At 52.4% G+C, this 18,561-nt stretch overlaps 1 protein-coding gene across 1 annotated transcript in view; it reads right to left on the bottom strand.

Annotated features, from left to right (window-relative positions):
* Window positions 1–8,438, bottom strand: part of ITPR3 (inositol 1,4,5-trisphosphate receptor type 3) — a 77,476-nt gene extending 69,038 nt beyond the window's left edge. The window contains exons 1-2 of the mRNA XM_055390200.2: window positions 8,353–8,438; window positions 8,010–8,135 (exon numbers count right to left, since the gene is read on the bottom strand). Coding sequence (XP_055246175.1) covers window positions 8,010–8,135; window positions 8,353–8,396 — 170 coding nt within the window. The 5' untranslated portion in view covers window positions 8,397–8,438. The remainder of the gene's footprint in view (window positions 1–8,009; window positions 8,136–8,352) is intronic.
* Between the last annotated feature and the right edge of the window lie 10,123 nt (window positions 8,439–18,561).

Genomic DNA, 18,561 nt, shown 5'->3' with positions numbered 1-18,561 from the left:
GAGTTCAAGACCAGCCTGCCCAACATGGTGAAACCCGTCTCTATTAAAAATACAAAAATTAGCTGGGCATGGTGGCTGGCACTGGTAATCCCAGCTACTCTGGAGGCTGAGGCAGGAGAATCACTCGAACCCGGGAGGCAGAGGCTGCAGTGAGCCGAGATTGCACCATTGCACTCTAGCCTGGGCTACAAGAGGGAAACTCCATCTCAAAAAAAAAAAAAAAAGAAACCAATGGTCGGTCAAACACAGACTGAACCTAGGCCCAGTGGCTGTAATCCCAGCACTTTGGGAGGCCAAGACAGGAGAATTGCTTGAACTCAGGAGTTCGAGGTTACAGTGAACTCTGATCACACCGCTGAGGACAATGGGCACATCTGACTATGGATTGGGCCCTGAATGCTATTAGGAAACTATTAATTGGTGTGATCACAGCACTGTAGTTACATAGGGATGTATAATAAAATATTTAGAGGTGAAAAAGATGCAGTGTATGTAATTTATCATAAAATACTTCAGCAAAAAATACACGTATCAAATGTGACCACTGTAAACAATGATTAAGTCTAGGTGGTAAGCAAATTGGTGTTCTAAATGCTTCCCACTACTTTTCCTGAATTATATTTATGCCTCAGGCTGTGAGAACATAGGTAAAGGCCAGGGCCACCCAATGTAAGTGATCTGTAAAGTCTACCCACTGCCATCATCATCATCATCTTTGAGACACAGACTTAATTTTCCCTCCCATTACCTATATCACCCCCATCATCTATTTCTAGACTCATACTGGAGAAGAGGGCTCTCCTGCACTGTGCAGGAAGGGCTAATGGCTGGCTGGCTGGCGGGCTGGCTGGCTGAGTGATGGGGAGAGCAATTTGCTAACCAAATATGCACAGGTGTCTGCCTCAAGCACCTGCAGCTGCTCCTGGACTGAGATTTGTGTTGACAGCCCCTTCCGGCTCTGCCCACCTGCTGACCAAAAAAACATACCACTCTGGTCATTTTACTCCCTCACTGAAGCCTCTGCAATGAGTCTCTCCTGACTGTCTCCCCAAGTGGAAATCCCTCTGTAATGTGGCATGTGGTTCCACCCAGTTCCATCCCCAGCCCACACCCTGAACTCACTGTGTTGTGAACGCCCAGCCTCATTTCTGCACCCACGATTTCTCTCACAGTCCCTAGCCTGAAAGGCCCTACAACCTTCTCTCCTCAGTCCCCTGCTGCGTGACCCCAAGCTCTCCAAGCCAGGTGTCCTGACTGCAGGGAATTGTGACTGCAGGTACAAATGCTGGGTGTCACTGGCACCTTTCGCATGACCAGCCTGACATACCCAGGGGGCTCAGAGCTCACATTCAGAGGCCTGTGATGAACTTAGTAGAGATCTCCATTCTGCTTTCCTCCTTCCCCACCCCAGGTTTCTTCCCTTCCACTCACACAGCCCTCACTCCCAGAGAGGGGTGTCCCAGCCCCACATGGGGTGAAGTCTAGAGAGCAGGGCTGGGGGTGGACATGCAGGGACTCCAGGCATGTGTGCAGAGGTCATCCAAACCCAGAAACCTCCCCCTAAGCTGAAAACAGAAAGCTGGTGTGGCCCCACCCTAAAACTCAGCATGTGTCCCCACCCCCAACCCAAGCCACCGCCCCAGTGGACCAAGCTAGGGAGGGGATATGGGGTCAGGAATGTAGGGCAGGGCAGAGTGTAATCAAGTGGCTCCAGCAGGATTCTTTCAGGCCGGCAGGATTCAGGCCGAGCAGCTGGATGCAGCCTGAGACCCTGGAGTCTCAAGGTGGATGTGTGGCACTGGTTCTAGGCTGAGCCAACCCCGTGCCACCCCCTCTCCACTTCATCCCTTCTCCATCACATCCTCGCACTGCCTGGGAAGTGCCTGGTACCTAACCTTAAGGGCAGAGACTGGTCTTACTCCCCACATGCTAGTGCAACACTCACACATGACATGAATCGTGTCTGACCCTCTGTGGCATCGAGTTCTGTTCCTATACCCCCCCACCACCACAGAAACGCAAAAAGTTAGACAGCCTAAGAGTTAAAGGTGTACCTTGTCTTTGATCTCCATTTCTGGGAACGTATTACCTGAGAGGATAACTATAACTAGACAAGTGTTCAGGCATGCATGCACTAGGATGTTCAGGGCAAATTGTTCTTAACAGTAAAAATTTACAAAGAGCCTGAATGTTGAATACTAGAGTTGCTTAAATAAATTAAGGTACAGCATACCATGGCTGTGCAGCCATAACAATGGTGTGTTGGCATGGGAAAATACAGCTCACTATATATATGCAAAAAAGGACAGGGTACAAAGCCATACGTGCAGTTTGATATTGTTTGTAAATGTTCATTCATGAATATAAAAGGCTAGAAGGTCATAGGGAATGTTCATGTAAGCCATAGGGTATTACAGATCATTTTTTTGAGTTTTTCACATTTTCTCCATGGAATGTATATTATTTTTTTAATCTGAAAAAATATATATATTTTCAAAAAATGAGTTGCATGGATTAGGCTAAGACCAAGAATCTGCCTTGAGGTACAGAACAGAAGTCTAACATCTTCTTCCAATGAAATCACAATTAAATGAAAGCCAAGCCGGGCACAGTGGCTCATGCCTGTAATCCCAGCACTTTGGGAAGCCGAGGCAGGCAGATCACCTGAGGTCAGCAGTTCAAGACCAGCTTGACCAACATGGAGAAACCCCATCTCTACTAAAAATACAAAAAAATTAGCCGGGCGTGGTGGCACATGCCTGTAATCCCAGCTACTCAGGAGGCTGAGGCAGGAGAATCGCTTGAACCTGGAAGTCGAAGGTTGTGGTGAGCTGAGATTGTGCCATTGCACTCCAGCCTGGAAAACAAGAGCAAAACTCTCTCCAAAAAAATAAAAGAAAGAAAGCCAAGACAGGTCTGAAATCCACCCAGGGAATGCTATCAGCGAGGGAAAGGCAGTCCCCTGCTCCTGGAATTACATGTGTCTCAGACTTAAGGCTCAAAGGGCCCCACTGCACAGAATGGAACAAGCTGGACCTGTGCCTTGATTACCACTGATTCTGCAGTGCCTAAAACTGTGCCTTGCCTAGCACATGGTAGATGCCTAATAAATGTTTGTTGAATGACATTATGAAGTCTGATAAGGGCAAAGAGATGGGCCTTCTGGGCTGAGGGGCAGGTAGACCTAGCAGGCAGGCTTCCTCACAGCCTGTCAGCCTGGGAGGGCCCCCAAATCAGGGATCCAGGCCCCAGGTACTCACTAAAACCACCTGGAGAACTTTTTAAAAATCTAACACCCAGACCTTAGCCCTAGAGATGGTGATTCAATTGGTCTGGCATGGGACTTGGGAGCTGAAATTTTTTTTTTAATCCCCAGGTGATTCTCAGGTACAGCCAGAGCACCATAGAGGATAATGCAGGCTGACAGAAACTCACTCTGAGAAGGCAGGGCCTTGTTCAAAGCATCCAGCAATGGCCAGGCACGGCGGCTCATGCCTGTAATCCCAGCACTTTGGGAGGCAGAGGAGGGAGGATCACTTGAGCCCAGGAGTTTGAGATTAGCTTGGGCAGCAAGGGGAGACCCCATCTCTATAAAAAATACAAAAACTAGCCAGATGTGGTAGCACATGCCTGTAGTCCCAGCTACTCGGGCGGCTGAGGTGTAAGGATTGCTTGAGCCTGGGAGATTAAGGCTGCAGTGAACCCAGATCACACTACTGCATTCCAGCCTGGATGACAAAGACCCCATTTCAAACAAAACAAAACGGAAACCACCCAACAAGTTGGTGATGGAACATGAGACAGACAACCTTCCTGAGAGCTATGCCTCTGAGGTTTCTGACTTAGGGATCCTGAGCCTGGAGACCTGGGGCTTCCTCTATATTCACCCCCATACTTCTTGGGTCCTGACCTCCAGGGAAGCAGGTCAGGCTGGCAGGTAGACAGAGAATCCCATGGGTAAGAGGCAGCATCTCCTACTCACTATGATTACCCAGCCCTGGGTGATCCAGGTCCAGAGGCCCTGAGAGCTCCAAATGAGTCTCCAAGGCTGAGCCATGGGTGGGCAGAGGCACTTTGACAAATGTTGAAAGCTCAGCTCCAAGACCCAGTTCACCTGCACTCCCCCAGTTTACTTTCTGTGGGTCTGGGGCCACCTCTCTGGGTACTCAAAAGAGATCTTCGCCAGGCACAGTGGCTCGCGGCTGTAATCCCAGCACTTTGGGAGGCCGAGGCAGGCGGATCACCTGAGGTCGGGAGTTTGAGACCACCCTGACCAACATGGAGAAACCCAGTCTCTACTAAAAATACAAAATTAGCTGGGTGTGGAGGCACATGCCTGTAATCCCAGCTACTCGGGAGGCTGAGGCAGAAGAATCGCTTGAACCCAGGAGGCTGAGGTTGCAGTGAACTAAGATTGCCCCGTTGTACTCCAGCCTGGGCAACAAGAGTGAAACTCTGTCTCAAAAAAAAAAAAAGAGATCTTCAAGAGATGACTTGAGATCCTGATGGGTCCACCCTGTGTACCCAAGGCCAGTTCTCCCTAGCCACTGGCCTGAGGCCACATTCAATCCTCCACTTTTTGTTGGCCCTAATCAGCTACTCCAGCCCTGGCCTCTGCTGCTCCCACCTAGGGTAAGGGATAAAGCAGTGGCATTGCCCTTGCTCTCCTGCCAAGAACAGGCGTGGGCCTGCTTTCCCTTGCTGGCCGGCCGGCAGTCTCAACCGCTCCTGGATCCACTCCCCAGATCCCTCCCAACCTTCCCACCTAGAGTTAATGTACAATCTTCACCAGGACTTCTAATTCTCCAGGAGGCTCTAATTGGCCTCCTCCACTTTGCACTGAAGAGCTCTGGCCAGAATCTGAATGCTGCCTCTGCCTCCCTCCCCAACAAATGCCCCCTTCCCATCTCCCAGGTGACCTGGCCCATCTGCCCACCAAGGCCACCCCTGCCTTCAACACATTCATTTTTATCCAGCCCTTACTGGGTACCTCCTGGGGCCCACACACTGGGCACTGGGTTAGCCCAGGAATTCAGTCAAATCAGCCTATGGGTTCACAGACATGGGCCCCAACAGCCTCGGGAAAAGCAGAGGGGACCAGAGTTCAGAAAGGAGGCAGAAGGTTTCTGAGGAGGATGGGGCAGAGAGAAAATCACTCAGAGCAACGCTCCTCACACTTTAATGCACCAGTCCCCTGGGGATCTTAATAAAATGCAGATTCTCATTCAGTAGGACGGGCACGGGGTCTGAGATTCTGCATTTCTGACAAGCTTCCTGGTGACGCTGAAGCTGCTGGACTGATTACTTACAGCACTTAAAAATCATTCCTTCTTTAACTTCCAAGGAAGCAGGAAGCGCAGCTCCCTTAATCACCACCAAGTCCCCAGCACCCAGTACAGTGCCTGTAGACCTGCTAAATATATGAATGGTGTTAATCCTGGCAAGGTGCCCAGCATTAGATGGGCCTACAGGGAAGCCTCCAATGTGAGGAACACCAGAGAGTGGTTTGTACAAAGCAGTTCAAAAGCATAGAGGACGAAGGGTTAATTCTGCCCTAGGGGTTGGGGAAGCTGGATTTCTCAAAAGAGGCCACTTTGCATTAAGCCTTAGAGGGTGGGACAGATTTACCCAGGTGGAGACTTGCTTGCTAAAGGGCGGGAACAACCCAAGAGCAAAGGTAAAAGAGACTGAGAGCGCAGGACAGGTTGCAGTCGTGTGGTGCACCTGGAGTTCCAGGTATGGGAAGGTGAAAAAGCCCCAGAAAATTATGATGCAGACCTGCACAGGCCGATGCTAGAAAGCCATGCTAGGAGGGTGGACATCCGCTGGTGGAACATCAGGAGATGTTGGAGGTGTTTGCAGAGGGAGGGGACACCCCGGCGTAGAAGGGCTTTCTAGAGGTCACCAGGATCTGCCCCAGGATCAAGGTGGACTGGAGGAAGCAGTTCCTGGGGCAGGAAGGGCCAAGGTGGGAGGAAGTTTTGGAGGCAACAGAGGGAATCCTTTGTGAGGGAGTGAGGCCTGCACGAGGGCAGGGGAAGAAGCAATAAGATGTTTTCCCTGATCTTGTTAAATCTCACAGGTGCTAGGCAGGGCACGGTGGTTCACGCACTTTGGAAGGCTGGGGTGGGCGGATTGCTTGAGCTCAGGAGTTAGAGACCAGCCTGGGCAACATGGTGAAACCCAGTCTCTACAAAAAAAATACAAAAATTAGCCAGGTGTGGTGATATGCCTGTAGTCCCAGCTAGTTTTGGGAGCTGAGGCAGGAGGATTGCTTGAACCCCGGAGGTCGAGGCTGCAGTAAGCCGAGATTGCATCACTGCATTCTAGCCTGAGTGAGAAAGTGAGACCTTGTCTTAAAAAAAAAAACAAAAAAAAAACTCACAGGCGCTTGAAAATCATCATGTGTTCAGCCCCAAGCCAGGCACTAAGCAACAGAGGTGGTCATTTCCCAAAAGTCCCTGGTGCTCTTCAGGTACTAGGAGGGGACTTCCACGATAGATCCCTATGTCCCTCCCAGTCCCCACACCCTCTCCTCCTTCCCTCAGCTTTATCAGAGGTGTTTACTCTGTACCTACTGTGGGCAGCCCTGGCCTCAGGGCAGCCAGGGCCTAGTCACTGCTCTCTGGAGGAGGCCTGCACAGATGCTGGCCCAGATGTGGCTCCACCCCCATCCTCTAGGGAGCTGGGAAGAAGTCAGATCTAGTGGAAGTGGGGACAAATAGGCAGGGATTCCACGTATGAAGGGGAGGGCACCAGGAGGGACCTGGATGGTTCTGCGAGAAGGCGAGCAGGGCACGCTGGAACGCCAGGTGAGAACTCCCTGCTTGGCAGAGCCAGCCCTCCAATCCCACAATCCATTCCCTTTACACCAAGATGAAAGCTAAAATCCCAGCAACCCTGGGAGAGACCAGTGACCCCTCACCTCCCAGGCTTGGGGTGAGCCGGGCCCTGTCCAGCATCAGTCCTGAGTTGAGGGTGCCAGGTTGTCCTGCAAGGCCATCACAGAGAAGGCACCACATGGCTGGCTGGTCCCACTCAGTGGATCAGCAGAGGAGGGTGGGTGTACCCTAGAGGACAGCCATGTGTGGTTGGGAGGATGAGACAATTTAACCCAGGCCCCCAGACTGAAAACGGGACAAAGGTAGCCGACCCTGCCCTGAGGTCTGGCTGGAGAAACCACCTACGCTCCCATCCAGCGAATCACCCAGCTGCTTCTCTGAAGATAAACCCATCCTCTCTACCTAATTTCTCTCCTGCCCTCTCCCTGCTACAGGCCTGGCCCTCTCCAGGGACGTGAACTGATTCCCTGTTCATCCAGCCCAGACCGTGGGAGGTGGCGGCCAGAATTAATTAATGTTTGTGAAGTGCTGGAGAGAAGCTAGAACCAAGGACCCAAGGGCGCCAGATGACCGGCGCAGGAAATTGAATGGGAGAGGCGGGGAGAAGGGGGCAGCTGGCCAGGACCTTGAAGCCTGGAAGGGGAAGGCTGAGAAGACACTCCTACTGAAGCTGGGAAGAACAGGGAGAGAGCTGTGAGGAGAAGGCGCGACCCCTCAAAGGCACCACGGGATCGGTAATAGAGGATTACGGGCTCCAAGCTGAGCCTGCCCACTCCCGACAGCTCCGCCCTACCCTCAGAGCCGGGCACGTCTCGGCCCGGCTGCCCTTCCCCAACTCAGCCTCCAGCCACCCACCTGCCCGCCCCCGGGACCACCTGCAAAGGAAGCCTCGGTCCCTCCGCCCCCTCCAAAGGCGTGCGCGGGAGGGTAGAGGCTGCGCCGCCGAGGGAGGCTCCTCCTGCCAACTCCAGTAGGGAGCCCGAGTCCTACCTGAGCAAACACTTCACTTCCTTTCTGTAAAAGAAGGAGGCGAGCCGTTCCCGCTCCTTGAGACTAGGGGGACGTCCAGGCCTCTATCGGGGGACGGCGGCTGGACGCACGCAGCTGGCACCAGGGCCCACGGCGCCCCCTCTTTACCCGCGCCCCTCTCGAGCTCGGCTCACTCACCCCAAAGTGCTGATGAAGCCATTGACGGAGCCCTCGGCGTACAGGGAGACGATGTCCCCGATGTGAAGAAAGCTGGACATTTCACTCATGGCTGCGGCCCTCCGGGGCCCAGGGCGTGGAGGGCGCCTAGGGGCGCGTGGCCAAGCTCAGTGCGGAGGACTGAGGCGTCCGGGGAGCGGGGAGGGGTACGCTCCCACCTCGGAGCCCGACGCTCGGTGCGGCCGGGGCGGGCTGGCGGCCACGGAAGCCAGGAGGCGGCTCGGCGGGGCCCGGGGTCCGGGTGAGGAGGTGCCCACGTCTTGGCGCGCCCGCCGCCCGCCCGCCCCGCCCGGCCCGCGCGTACCTGCAGCGTAGAAGGAGCAGGAAGTCTGGGGCCACCACACACATGCAAATCCCGCCCGGGAGGCGGGGAGGCCACACCCCGCCCCCCCTCCCCCGCAGCTCGCCCGCCGGCACCCATGTGCACCCGCCCGCCTTCCCGCGCCCCGCGCTCCTCGCGCGTCCGGGGCCCGGCCTCCCGGACGCCGAATGCGCCGCCAGCCCTCCTGATCCCCAGAGGCGTCCTGCACGGCACCGGGTCTAGGGGGGCTCTCGGAGCTGCCATCCCTGGGAGGCCCAGGCGTAGTGGGGAGCTCTCCGCCCTCGGGGTTCCCGGACTATCTGCACCCGGGCCCTCGGCTGGCTAAGAGCCAGTGCAGGCGCCCGCGGAAGGGGGAGTCCAGCTCTCCGGCGGGCGTCACCCCGGAGCCGCTCGCGGAGGACGCGCCCTGGAGCGCCCTGGCCGCGGCCGCCCTGTGGCCACCGCGCGGTCTCCGCGCCCAGCTGAGAGGAGGCTGGCGCCCAGAGGCGCGCTCATCCCTTTGCAGAGCAAATTCGGGATTCATTTTTCTCAACGTGAAAAGCCTTTTCATTGCACAATAGAAAGTGCTCAGGCTTGGAGGGGAAATGAAGCAATGGGGTGGGTTTTGTTTTTTTCTCTCCGCATTCCTGTGTACAAAGAGATCCAACTTCCGAATCAGTTCAGCCGCTCCCTCTCCAGGAGTTGGCTCCAAAACTCTTGGCTCCTTCCGTCTTTCCTTTCAAAAAAAAAAAAAAAAAGCAGGGATGAAAATTACCTTCGCTAGTTGACAGAGCACCCAAGCGCTAACGATGCCAAGTCTGGGTGCCGGCCCCCTGGGAGTGACCCGCTGCGGCAGCGCCGCCAGGCTCTGGCTCCCGAAGTCCTGCCCTCAAATTCGCGTCCCCGGCTCGCTTACTTTCTGTTCTGTTCCCCGGTGCTTGGGTGTTTGCTTCCTAGTCCTTTATTTGAACGCCTAAGATAGGGTGCCCATTGCCACCGCCATCCGATCACTTTTGCTCCCTTCGGACCCCCCAACCCCACTTCCTGAGTTGTGGGGGGGCGTTTGTCCTTGGGAGAAAGGGAGGAGGGGACTCGGTGACTGAAGCAGGAAGAAGAGAGGCTAGGGGAGGGGTGGAGACAGCTAAAAGCAAAGAGACAGCTGCTGACCCTGGGAGGAGAAGAGCCCCAGGCAGTGGTTTTTTTGTTGTTGTTGTTTTGGTTTGTTTGTTTGTTTTACGAAGACCCCCAGGAACGATGTGGGAGGGAAGGACACCTTCAGGATCGCTAAGTACCGTGTTTTACAGTTTTGTTTTGTTTTTTCACCATGTCAAACAGTAACAAGTTTTACAGCAGACCAGTCCACACCTTCGTCTATATATAAGCAAAACAATAGTTCACCAAACAATACTTACTCTTATGACCTTTGATGCACGCTGATATTTTCTATTCTATTTCAGTTGTGTTCTTGTTGTTGCTTTAATGCTGATTGTAACCCACTGAACTGGTTTTTTTAAATGTCCCAAATGGGTTGCAAACTGCAGTTTAAAAAACCTCATCCAGTCCACTGTGCCAAAAAGAGATGACCAAAGCCCAGAGAAGGAACACCACCCATCAAGGGCACAAGGCAGGTTCCTGGCAACTGGAGGCAGAAGCCAACCAAGCCTCTGATTTTTAGCCCGGTATTCTCCTATTACCCCACACCAACTGAGCCACAGCAATGGGTCACTGGAACCTCACTGAGAAGGGGCAGCCCCTGGGACAGTTTCACTTGCTCCCAGGAGTCAGGCCTCCTGTATCTTCCCCAAAAGTTAGAAGGGAAAAATATGCCTTCATTCCATAAGCATTTATTGAAGGCCTGTTATGTCAGGCCTCTGCTGGGCACCAGGCTCTGATCAAGCTGTCAGCCTGGGCCCAATTGCCTTTTTCCCTTCCCCAGACCGTGAGGATGAAGAGGGACAAGTTGAAAACTTGCCTCCAGTGGCCGCACTCAGAACTTGTGCCACAGCCACACCCAGGAATCCACCTCCTTCCTCCCCTGACATCCGTATAGATGGTTCCATAACTCAGCCGAGGTGTAGCAGCCAGGAATGGAGGTCACTCCACTTTGGGTCTCTCTGGACTAAAGCACACGGCCTTGTTTCTCCCCACCCCTCCCCATCCTAGGAATACTTACAGCCTCTGTCTCTCCACCAACCAGGAGGTCTCAGAGGTGAGGGCTCTGGGCCCCTGTCACCTGCTTCTTCCAAATCAGCTCCACTGTAAGCTATTTTATATACCTGCGTTCTGAGTTAGAATTTGTTTCAAGAAAGGTTCTGTTGGTTAAACAACAACAACAAAGACCAAAGCTTAAGAAACAGACGGTACAGCTCCAGTGAGTTCCCTCCCCTGCTTCCTGCTTGAAGCCTTCCTATGCCTCCTCACTGCCCACAGAAGTCTACAGAACTGAGCCCAGCACACCGGACCCTCAAGTCTTGCTGTCCTCCCACCCTCTGCAGAAAACACAATTGCTCCTCAAGAAGGATCCATGCTGTGGACTGGCCAAGAGTGCAGACTCTGGCTCCCTTTTTTTTTTTAGACAGAGTCTCACTCTGTCGCCCAGGCTGGAGTGCAGTGGCGCAGTCTCCGCCCACTGCAACCTCCGCCTCCCAGGTTCAAGCGATTCTCCTGCTTCGGCCTCCCAAGTAGCTGGGATTACAGGTGCCCACCACCACACCCGGCTAATTTTTGTATTTTTAGTAGAGACAAGTTTTCACCATGTTGGCCAGGATGGTCTCCATCTCTTGACCTCATGATCCGCCTACTGCGGCCTCCCAAAGTGCTGGGATTACAGGTGTGAGCCACCACGCCTGGCCCGGACTCTGACTCTTACAGGCCTGGATTAGAGTCCCAGCTCTGCCACTTTCTAGCAGGCATTCTCTCAGCCTGTTTGCTCATCTGTTAAATGCAGAGAGTACCATACCAACATGTGAAGGAAGTGTGAGCCATCAGCACAGCATCCCAGGCAGGAAGGACTCAGTGTGTCCCTTCTCATTTCCCCAGGACCTCATCCACTCATACCCCTGTGCCTGGGCTCCTGTGGCTCTCTCTAGCACTTCACCTTTTCAATTTCCCGTGGTCAGAATAAAGTCTTCTTCCCTAAAGTACTGGAGCACCAATCTTTTAAGTACTACTATGAAATATTTTAAGAAGTAATAGATAAAAATACAGTGAGTGCCCTGTATCTTTCCTCTAGCTTTGTCAAATCTTTGTATTTTGCCAAATTTGGTTTTTTGTTTTTTGTTTTTTTAAAGAATTAAAACTTAGGCCGGGCACGGTGGCTCATGCCTGTAATCCCAGCACTTTGGGAAGCCAAGGCAGGCAGATCACCTGAGGTCAGTAGTTCACGGCCAGCCTGGCCAACATAGTGAAACCCCATCTCTACCAAAAATACAAAAATTAGCCAGGCATGGTGGCACATGCCTGTAGTCCCAGCTACTCAGGAGGCTGAGGCAAGAGAATCACTTGAACCCAGGAAGTGGAGGTTGCAGTGAGCCGAGATCATGCCACTGCACTGCAGCCTGGGTGACAGAGTGCAATTCAATCTCAAAAAAAAAAAAAAAAAGAATTAAAACTTTAAAAATTTCAGTTGTGTCCAGGCAAGGTGGCTCACATCTAATCCCCACACTTTGGGAGGCCGAGTCTGGAGGATCACTTTTGCCTGGGAGTTCAAGACCAGCCTGGGCAACACGGCAAAACACTGTCTTAAAAAAAAAAAAAAAAAAAATTAGCCAGGCATGGTCGTGTGCACCTGTAGTCCCAGCTACTTGGGAAGCTGAGGTGGGAGAATCACCTGAGCCCAGGGAGATCAAGGAGGCTGCAGTGAGCCATGATTATGCCACTGCACTCCAATCTGGGCGACAGAGTGAGATCCCGTCTTAAAAAGAAAAAAGATCAGTTGAAGTTCTTTATGCACCCTTCTCCAACTACATTCTCTCCCTCCAGAGACAGCCACTATCCTGATTTGGGTGGGTTTCATTTCATGCAGCTTTTTATGTTTGTATCGCATTTCAATGTATCCATAAACAATGTATGATATCACCTTGCAGGGTCTTATATTTTGTATAAATGTTATCACCCTGTGTGCATCCTTTGACACATAGCTACTGTGTGATAGTCTACTTCCTGACCACATCACAAATGCTTTATCCATTTTGCTGGTGACAGGTCTCAGATAAAGACTTATCAAAGTTTTGCTATTGCAACAATTTTGCAATAAACATTCTTGTCTCCTTATGCACAGACATGCGTGTCTCTAGGGCAATGTTGTTCAAACTATGGATTGAGGCCCATTAATGTGTTAGGAAATCAACTTAGTGGGTGAAGATCAGCTTTTTTTTTTTTTATTTTTTTTTAGATGGAGTCTCGCTCTGTCGCCCAGGCTGGAGTGCAGTGGCACGATCTCAGCTCACTGCAAGCTCCACCTCCCTGGTTCACACCATTCTCCTGCCTCAGCCTCCCGAGTAGCTGGGACTACACGCGCCCGCCACCATGCCCGGCTAATTTTTTATATTTTTAGTAGAGACGGGGTTTCACCATGTTAGCCAGGATGGTCTCCATCTCCTGCCCTCGTGATCCGCCTGCCTTGGCCTCCCAAAGTGCTGGGATTACAGGCATGAGCCACCATGCCCGGCCAAGATCAGCATTTTTAAAACTCAAAATCGACTAGGAAATATCAATGTTTGTAACACATCATCAGTGTAACTAGTAGGGTGAAAGTTGTCTGTTGTGTGGTATGTGTGCTGTGGGTCACAATATATTTCTTATTGAGGATACTTGTCAAAAAGCCAGAAAAGCCCTGCTCTAGAGTAAAAACTTAGAAAGTACAATTGCTGGATTATAGAGAAGGTGCACTGTCAACCTCCGAGGAGTTGCCAAATTATTGTCCAACTTGGATGTTCTAATTTACCCTCTTGCCAGCTACATGGGAATGTGCCCAGTGAACCATATCCTCACCAACACAGACTTTTTAACATGAGATTTCTTTATTCCCCCACTATCAGAGAACATATCATGAGCCATCTTGGATTGAAACACTCAGTTCTTTCTGGGCTCCCTGAGCCAACTGTTAGCTAGATGAAGGAACACTTCACTTCACTTTGTGTCTCCAGACCAAGTCAGGAAAATAGTAAGTGCTTGCTTGGCAGGGTGCAGTGGCTCACACCTGTAATCCCAGCACTTTGGGAGGCCAAGGTGGACGGATCACTTGAGGTCAAGAGCTCAAGACCAGCCTGGCAAACGTGGTGAAACCCCATCTCTATTAAAAATACAAAAATTGGCTAGCGGGGTGGCTCATGCCTGTAATCCCAGCACTTTGGGAGGCCGAGGCAGGTGGATCACCTGAGGTCAGGAGATCGAGACCATCCTGGCTAACATGGTGAAACCCCATCTCTATTAAAAATACAAAACATTAGCTAGGCATGGTGGCGGGTGCCTGTAGTCCCAGCTACTTGGGAGGCTGAGGCAGGAGAATGGTGTGAACCCAGGAGGCGGAGCTTGCAGTGAGCTGAGATCGTGCCACTGCACTCCAGCCTGGGCGACACAGCGAGACTCCATCTCAAATAAATAAATAAACAAATAAATAAAAAATAAAAATACAAAAATTAGGCCGGGTGCGGTGGCTCATGCCTGTAATCCCAGCACTTTGGGAGGCCGAGGGAGGTGGATCACTTGAGGTCAGGAGTTCGAGATCAACCTGGCCAACATGGTGAAACCCTGTCTCTACTAAAAATACAAAAGTTAGCCAGATGTGGTGGCAGGCGCCTGTAGTCCCAGCTTCTCGGGAGGCTGAGGCAGGAGAATCACTTGAACCCGGGAAGCAGAGGTTGCAGTGAGCCGAGATCGTGCCATTGCACTCCAGCCTGGGTAACAAGAGCAAAATTCCGTCTCAAAAAAAAAAGAGAAAGAAAATAGTAAGTGCTTAATAAATCTGTGTGGAATTGAACTGTCAGGGAGAAAGAGGTGGGGAAAGTATATAAACTACACCAGGAGATACATACACAAGGAGACTGTGGGAGCCCCAGCTTGGGGTGTCACGTGCCTGGGTTCCCTGGGTGTGGAGTACAGAGCTCCCAGATATGCTCTAAGGAATTGGGAAGAGCTGATGGGCTGCACCTCTTCTGAGTGGCTTGAGTGGAATGCTGTTAAGCTGGGGCCAAGTTCAGGCCCAGGAAGGAGGTCACCATCATCCCCTTCATGACCAATCTGCCCGGCCCAGGCCCCAACCTCAATGGCTGGGTATCTCCCAGCACCCACTAGCCCCACCTCCCAAAGGGAATAAGAAGCTCTGATTAGGATTCCCAGGAAGCCAGTGATTTTAGGGGTCTCTGCATGGGAGGTCTTGGGGCCAGAGACTGGTGAAACGATCACTTTTTACCCTATCTCTTTTTAAAACTTTTTTTTTTTTTTTTGAGACGGAGTTTTACTCTTGTTGCCCAGGTTGGAGGGCAATGGCACGATTTCGGCTCACTGCAACCTCGCCTCCTGGGTTCAAGCAATTCTCCTACCTCAGCCTCCCGAGCAGCTGGGATTACAGGCATGCACCACCAAGCCCAGCTAATTTTTTGTATTTTTAGTAGAGATGGGGTTTCATCATGTTGGCAGGCTGGTCTCAAACTCCTGTCCTTAGGTGATCCACCTGCCTCAGCCTCCCAAAGTGCTGGGATTACAGGTGTGAGCCACTGTGCCTGGCTTTAATACTTTTACATTTCAGACTATGTGGCTGTATAACCTATAACCAAAAATAGATACAAATAAAGATGTTCAAAGCATTACCCCCAAGCTCCAAGTGCCAGCAGAACGCCCCCAGGAAACCCTCCTCCTACACTCTGCATCCACCCTGGGCCTGAGAAGGCAAGGAAAGGAAGGCAGGCAGTGCCCAGACCTTCTCCCTGACTCAGGAGAGGACACTGGGGCCGGGGAAGGGGACTGGGATCTGGGGAGGGGCAAGCAGCTCTGAACCTAGGTGTCCTCCACCAATGTCCTTCTTTCCCCTCCATCTTCTAGAGACTTGCTCTCAGCTCTGCTGTGTGGCTTTGCACAAGGATCAGACCTCTCTAAGTCTCAGTGTCCACCTTGTTGTAAACAGGGTTCACATCACCTTCCCAGATTCCACCCTTGGCTCTGACTGTTCTTTAAGCTCTGACTGGCCCTCTCTGACTGTGATAGGGAGGCGTAGGATAACACCCTCTTTATGGCAGCTGGCTGTGCAGACAGATAGTCTCGTGGTTGGGGGCAGATAATCGGGAGTTCTCAAGGGCTCCTCTAACCCTCAGTCCTGATTTGACAGCAGGGCCAAGCAGGGCGGGGCGAGGCTGGGCCAGAAGGCCTGACTCAGTGTAGCAGCCATCCGGCTGGGTCACCCGCCGTGGGTGGGGTGCCAATCCAGGCCCGCTGGGGTTCCCAGAGAATTCCTTCCCCATGCCATAAGCTGCCCTGGGCAAGCACCCCAGCCCACAGTAACCATTTAGCCACAGCCAGGGAGAGTGTACAGGGCTTCCTGCCCCAGGAGCCTACACACACACACACACACACACACCCTTATACACTTTCACACTCATACACCAACACTTTCACTCACATACTCTCATCCACATACTCAGATACACTGGCACACCCGATTTCTTGGGAAGGCTAGAAAGGAGACAGAACTTGTTCTGTTTTCCTCACCCCCACCCCCATGCCCCAGTCATCAATGCCACATCTATTTCTTTCAGATATTTGCTAACCACCTACCACATGCAAGGGACTGGAGGAATGCAGCCAGCTAACTCCAACACGTGGTCCTAGCCTGGTGAAGCAAAAGATGAAAGCCAGCCGCTGCTGAGATTCCCACCAGCCACAGAAGAAAGCCTGCCCCTTGCCCTCTTCTGGTGTTGGCCTTGGAATAGGCCCCCTGGTGCTGGAGTCCTGAAACCAAGGGGCCGCTACTCCAGCTCTTCCCCAGGCTGACACTCCATTACTAGGTGCCCCCTCCTCCTCTCCCCTGAGAGGATAGGTCATAGGGTAGGTAACCTATGACATCTCCCGGGGCACCTTCACAGTCACAGTGAAAAACAAGTCCTGGGCTGGGCGCGGTGGCTCACACCTGTAATCCCAGCACTCTGGGAGAATGAGGTGGGTGGATCACAAGGTCAGGAGTTCAAGACCAGCCATGGCCAACAGCCCCATCTCTACTAAAAATACAAAAATTAGCCAGGTGTGGTGGTGGGAGCCTGTATCCCAGCCACTCAGGAGGCTGAGGCAGAGAATTGCTTGAACCCAGGAGGCAGAGGTTGCAGTGAGCCGAGATTGCTCCACTGCACTCCAGCCTGGGCGACAGAGCAAGACTCTGTCAAAAAAAAAAAAAAAAAGAAAGAAAGAGAGGGAGGGAGGGAGGGAGGGAGGAAGGAAGGAAGGAAGGAAGGAAGGCAGGAAGGAAGGAAAGAAAGAAAGAAAAAGAAAAACAAGTCCTGGAGCAAAATTACTGGAGTCCTAGCTCCAGCCACTAACTGGGTAGAGAAGCTCCCAGTCTCTCTGGGTCTCCATTTCCTTCTACGTAAAAAAAAAATATAGACCTGTATCTGCCAGGTCCTGGCAGGAAGTTGGCAACACACCCCCAACAGGTGATTAAAGAGAGGTTAGTGGACTGGCATGGTGGCTCATACCTGTAATCCCAGCACTTTGGGAGGCCGAGGCAGGTGGATCACTTGAGGTCAGGAGTTCGAGACCAGCCTGACCAACATAGTGAAAACCTGTCTCTAACTAAAAATACACAAATTAGCCAGGCGTGGTGGTGCATGCCTGTAATCCCAGCTACTAGGGATGCTGAGGCACAAGAATCATGTGAACCCGGGAGGCGGAGGTTGCAGTGAGCCAAGATCGTACCACTGCACTGCAGCCTGGGTGACAGAGTGAGACTCTGTCTCAAAAAAAAAAAAAGAGGGTAGTGAATGGATGGATTTGCAGAGGTGTGGGCACCAAGGGTAGTGCAGCACCCTGGAGCTGGCAACTGCAGGAAGCTGTTACCACTTAGGCCTGAAAAGGCCAAGGAGGGGAATACAGCCTTCCAGAGGGCAAGGACCAGACACTGCCAGCCTGGTCTTGGAAGCAGGGACCTGATGGAACAGATACCCCCACCTCTCTCTCTCCTCCACCCTCCAGTCTCTTACCAGTGCCTCCCACTGGCACAGCTTAATGGGAAACCAGAGGGCAGGGGAGCTGGGTGATTCAGGCCACAAAAGTCAGCCTTTTGGGGCACAGAGCCAGGGCAGAAGAGTGGGCAGAGGAGCTGGAGGGGCAGATAGAAATATCTAGCATAAGTAACTACTTTGTAAAACACCTAGCTCAGTCAACAAATATTGTCTGTAATTGTCATTATTTGCCTACATCTGAGGATTCTAAAAAAAAAAGACAAGTGCGTGTAGATCTAAAGGAATGACCATCTAACGGTGGAATTTTGTTTTGTATGGATGACTAAGAATAGGACACGTATAAGGCAAGATTTTATCAAGATCTCCACAAATCAGGCCTCCAAGTCCCCTTCCCTGTTTAGTAATCAGTTTTTGAGTGCCTGTTACACCCGCTGGACAGAAGGAGGAAGCTGGGGGTCTGGGCTGAGCTGCCAAGCCCCCTGAGTTCTGAGTCTGAGTTGGGAGTGGCGGGGATTACAGTGGAGGCTAATTACAGTTCCGAGTTGCCCTCTGAGGTCATCCCATCCTGAAGCCCAGGTTGGCATCCTGGCAGGAGCTCCCAAGGACAGGGAGTGGCCTCTGGCCATTCTTCCTTTCTCCAGACTCCAAAGGGGGACCCTGCACGAGGAGGGAAGCGGCGCAGGTCTCTGTGAGTGTGCCCAGGCCTTGGCACTTCACCTGCCAACAAGAAAGGTGGGTTGGGAGGGGAAGCATCAGCCCTGTGATCCTGTTGAGAAAGGAGAGCAGCATGGAAAACTTCCCCGGGGGCAGGGCCAGGCAGGAAGGAGCAGGCTTTGTCTGACAGAGACAGAGGTGAAAAGCATGACATCAAGTCCACCTGGGCTGGGCCTGGCCTCTAGCCGCACCCCACCCCACCTTGGCAGGACTAAGGCCCTCCCAGCCAGTCCTTGCCCTGGCTGCCCGGCCAAAGCTGGGAATGGATGAAATAGAGGGGTTCACCCACTATACAGGACCTGCTCCTGCGCCGGGTTTGTCAGCCTCTGTT

This window comes from Gorilla gorilla, chromosome 5 (assembly GCF_029281585.2).
Source record: "Gorilla gorilla gorilla isolate KB3781 chromosome 5, NHGRI_mGorGor1-v2.1_pri, whole genome shotgun sequence".
NCBI classification, from domain to species: domain Eukaryota; kingdom Metazoa; phylum Chordata; class Mammalia; order Primates; family Hominidae; genus Gorilla; species Gorilla gorilla.
The sequence above is the reverse complement of the archived record's forward strand: the minus strand, read 5'-3'. Positions and strand labels throughout refer to the sequence as shown.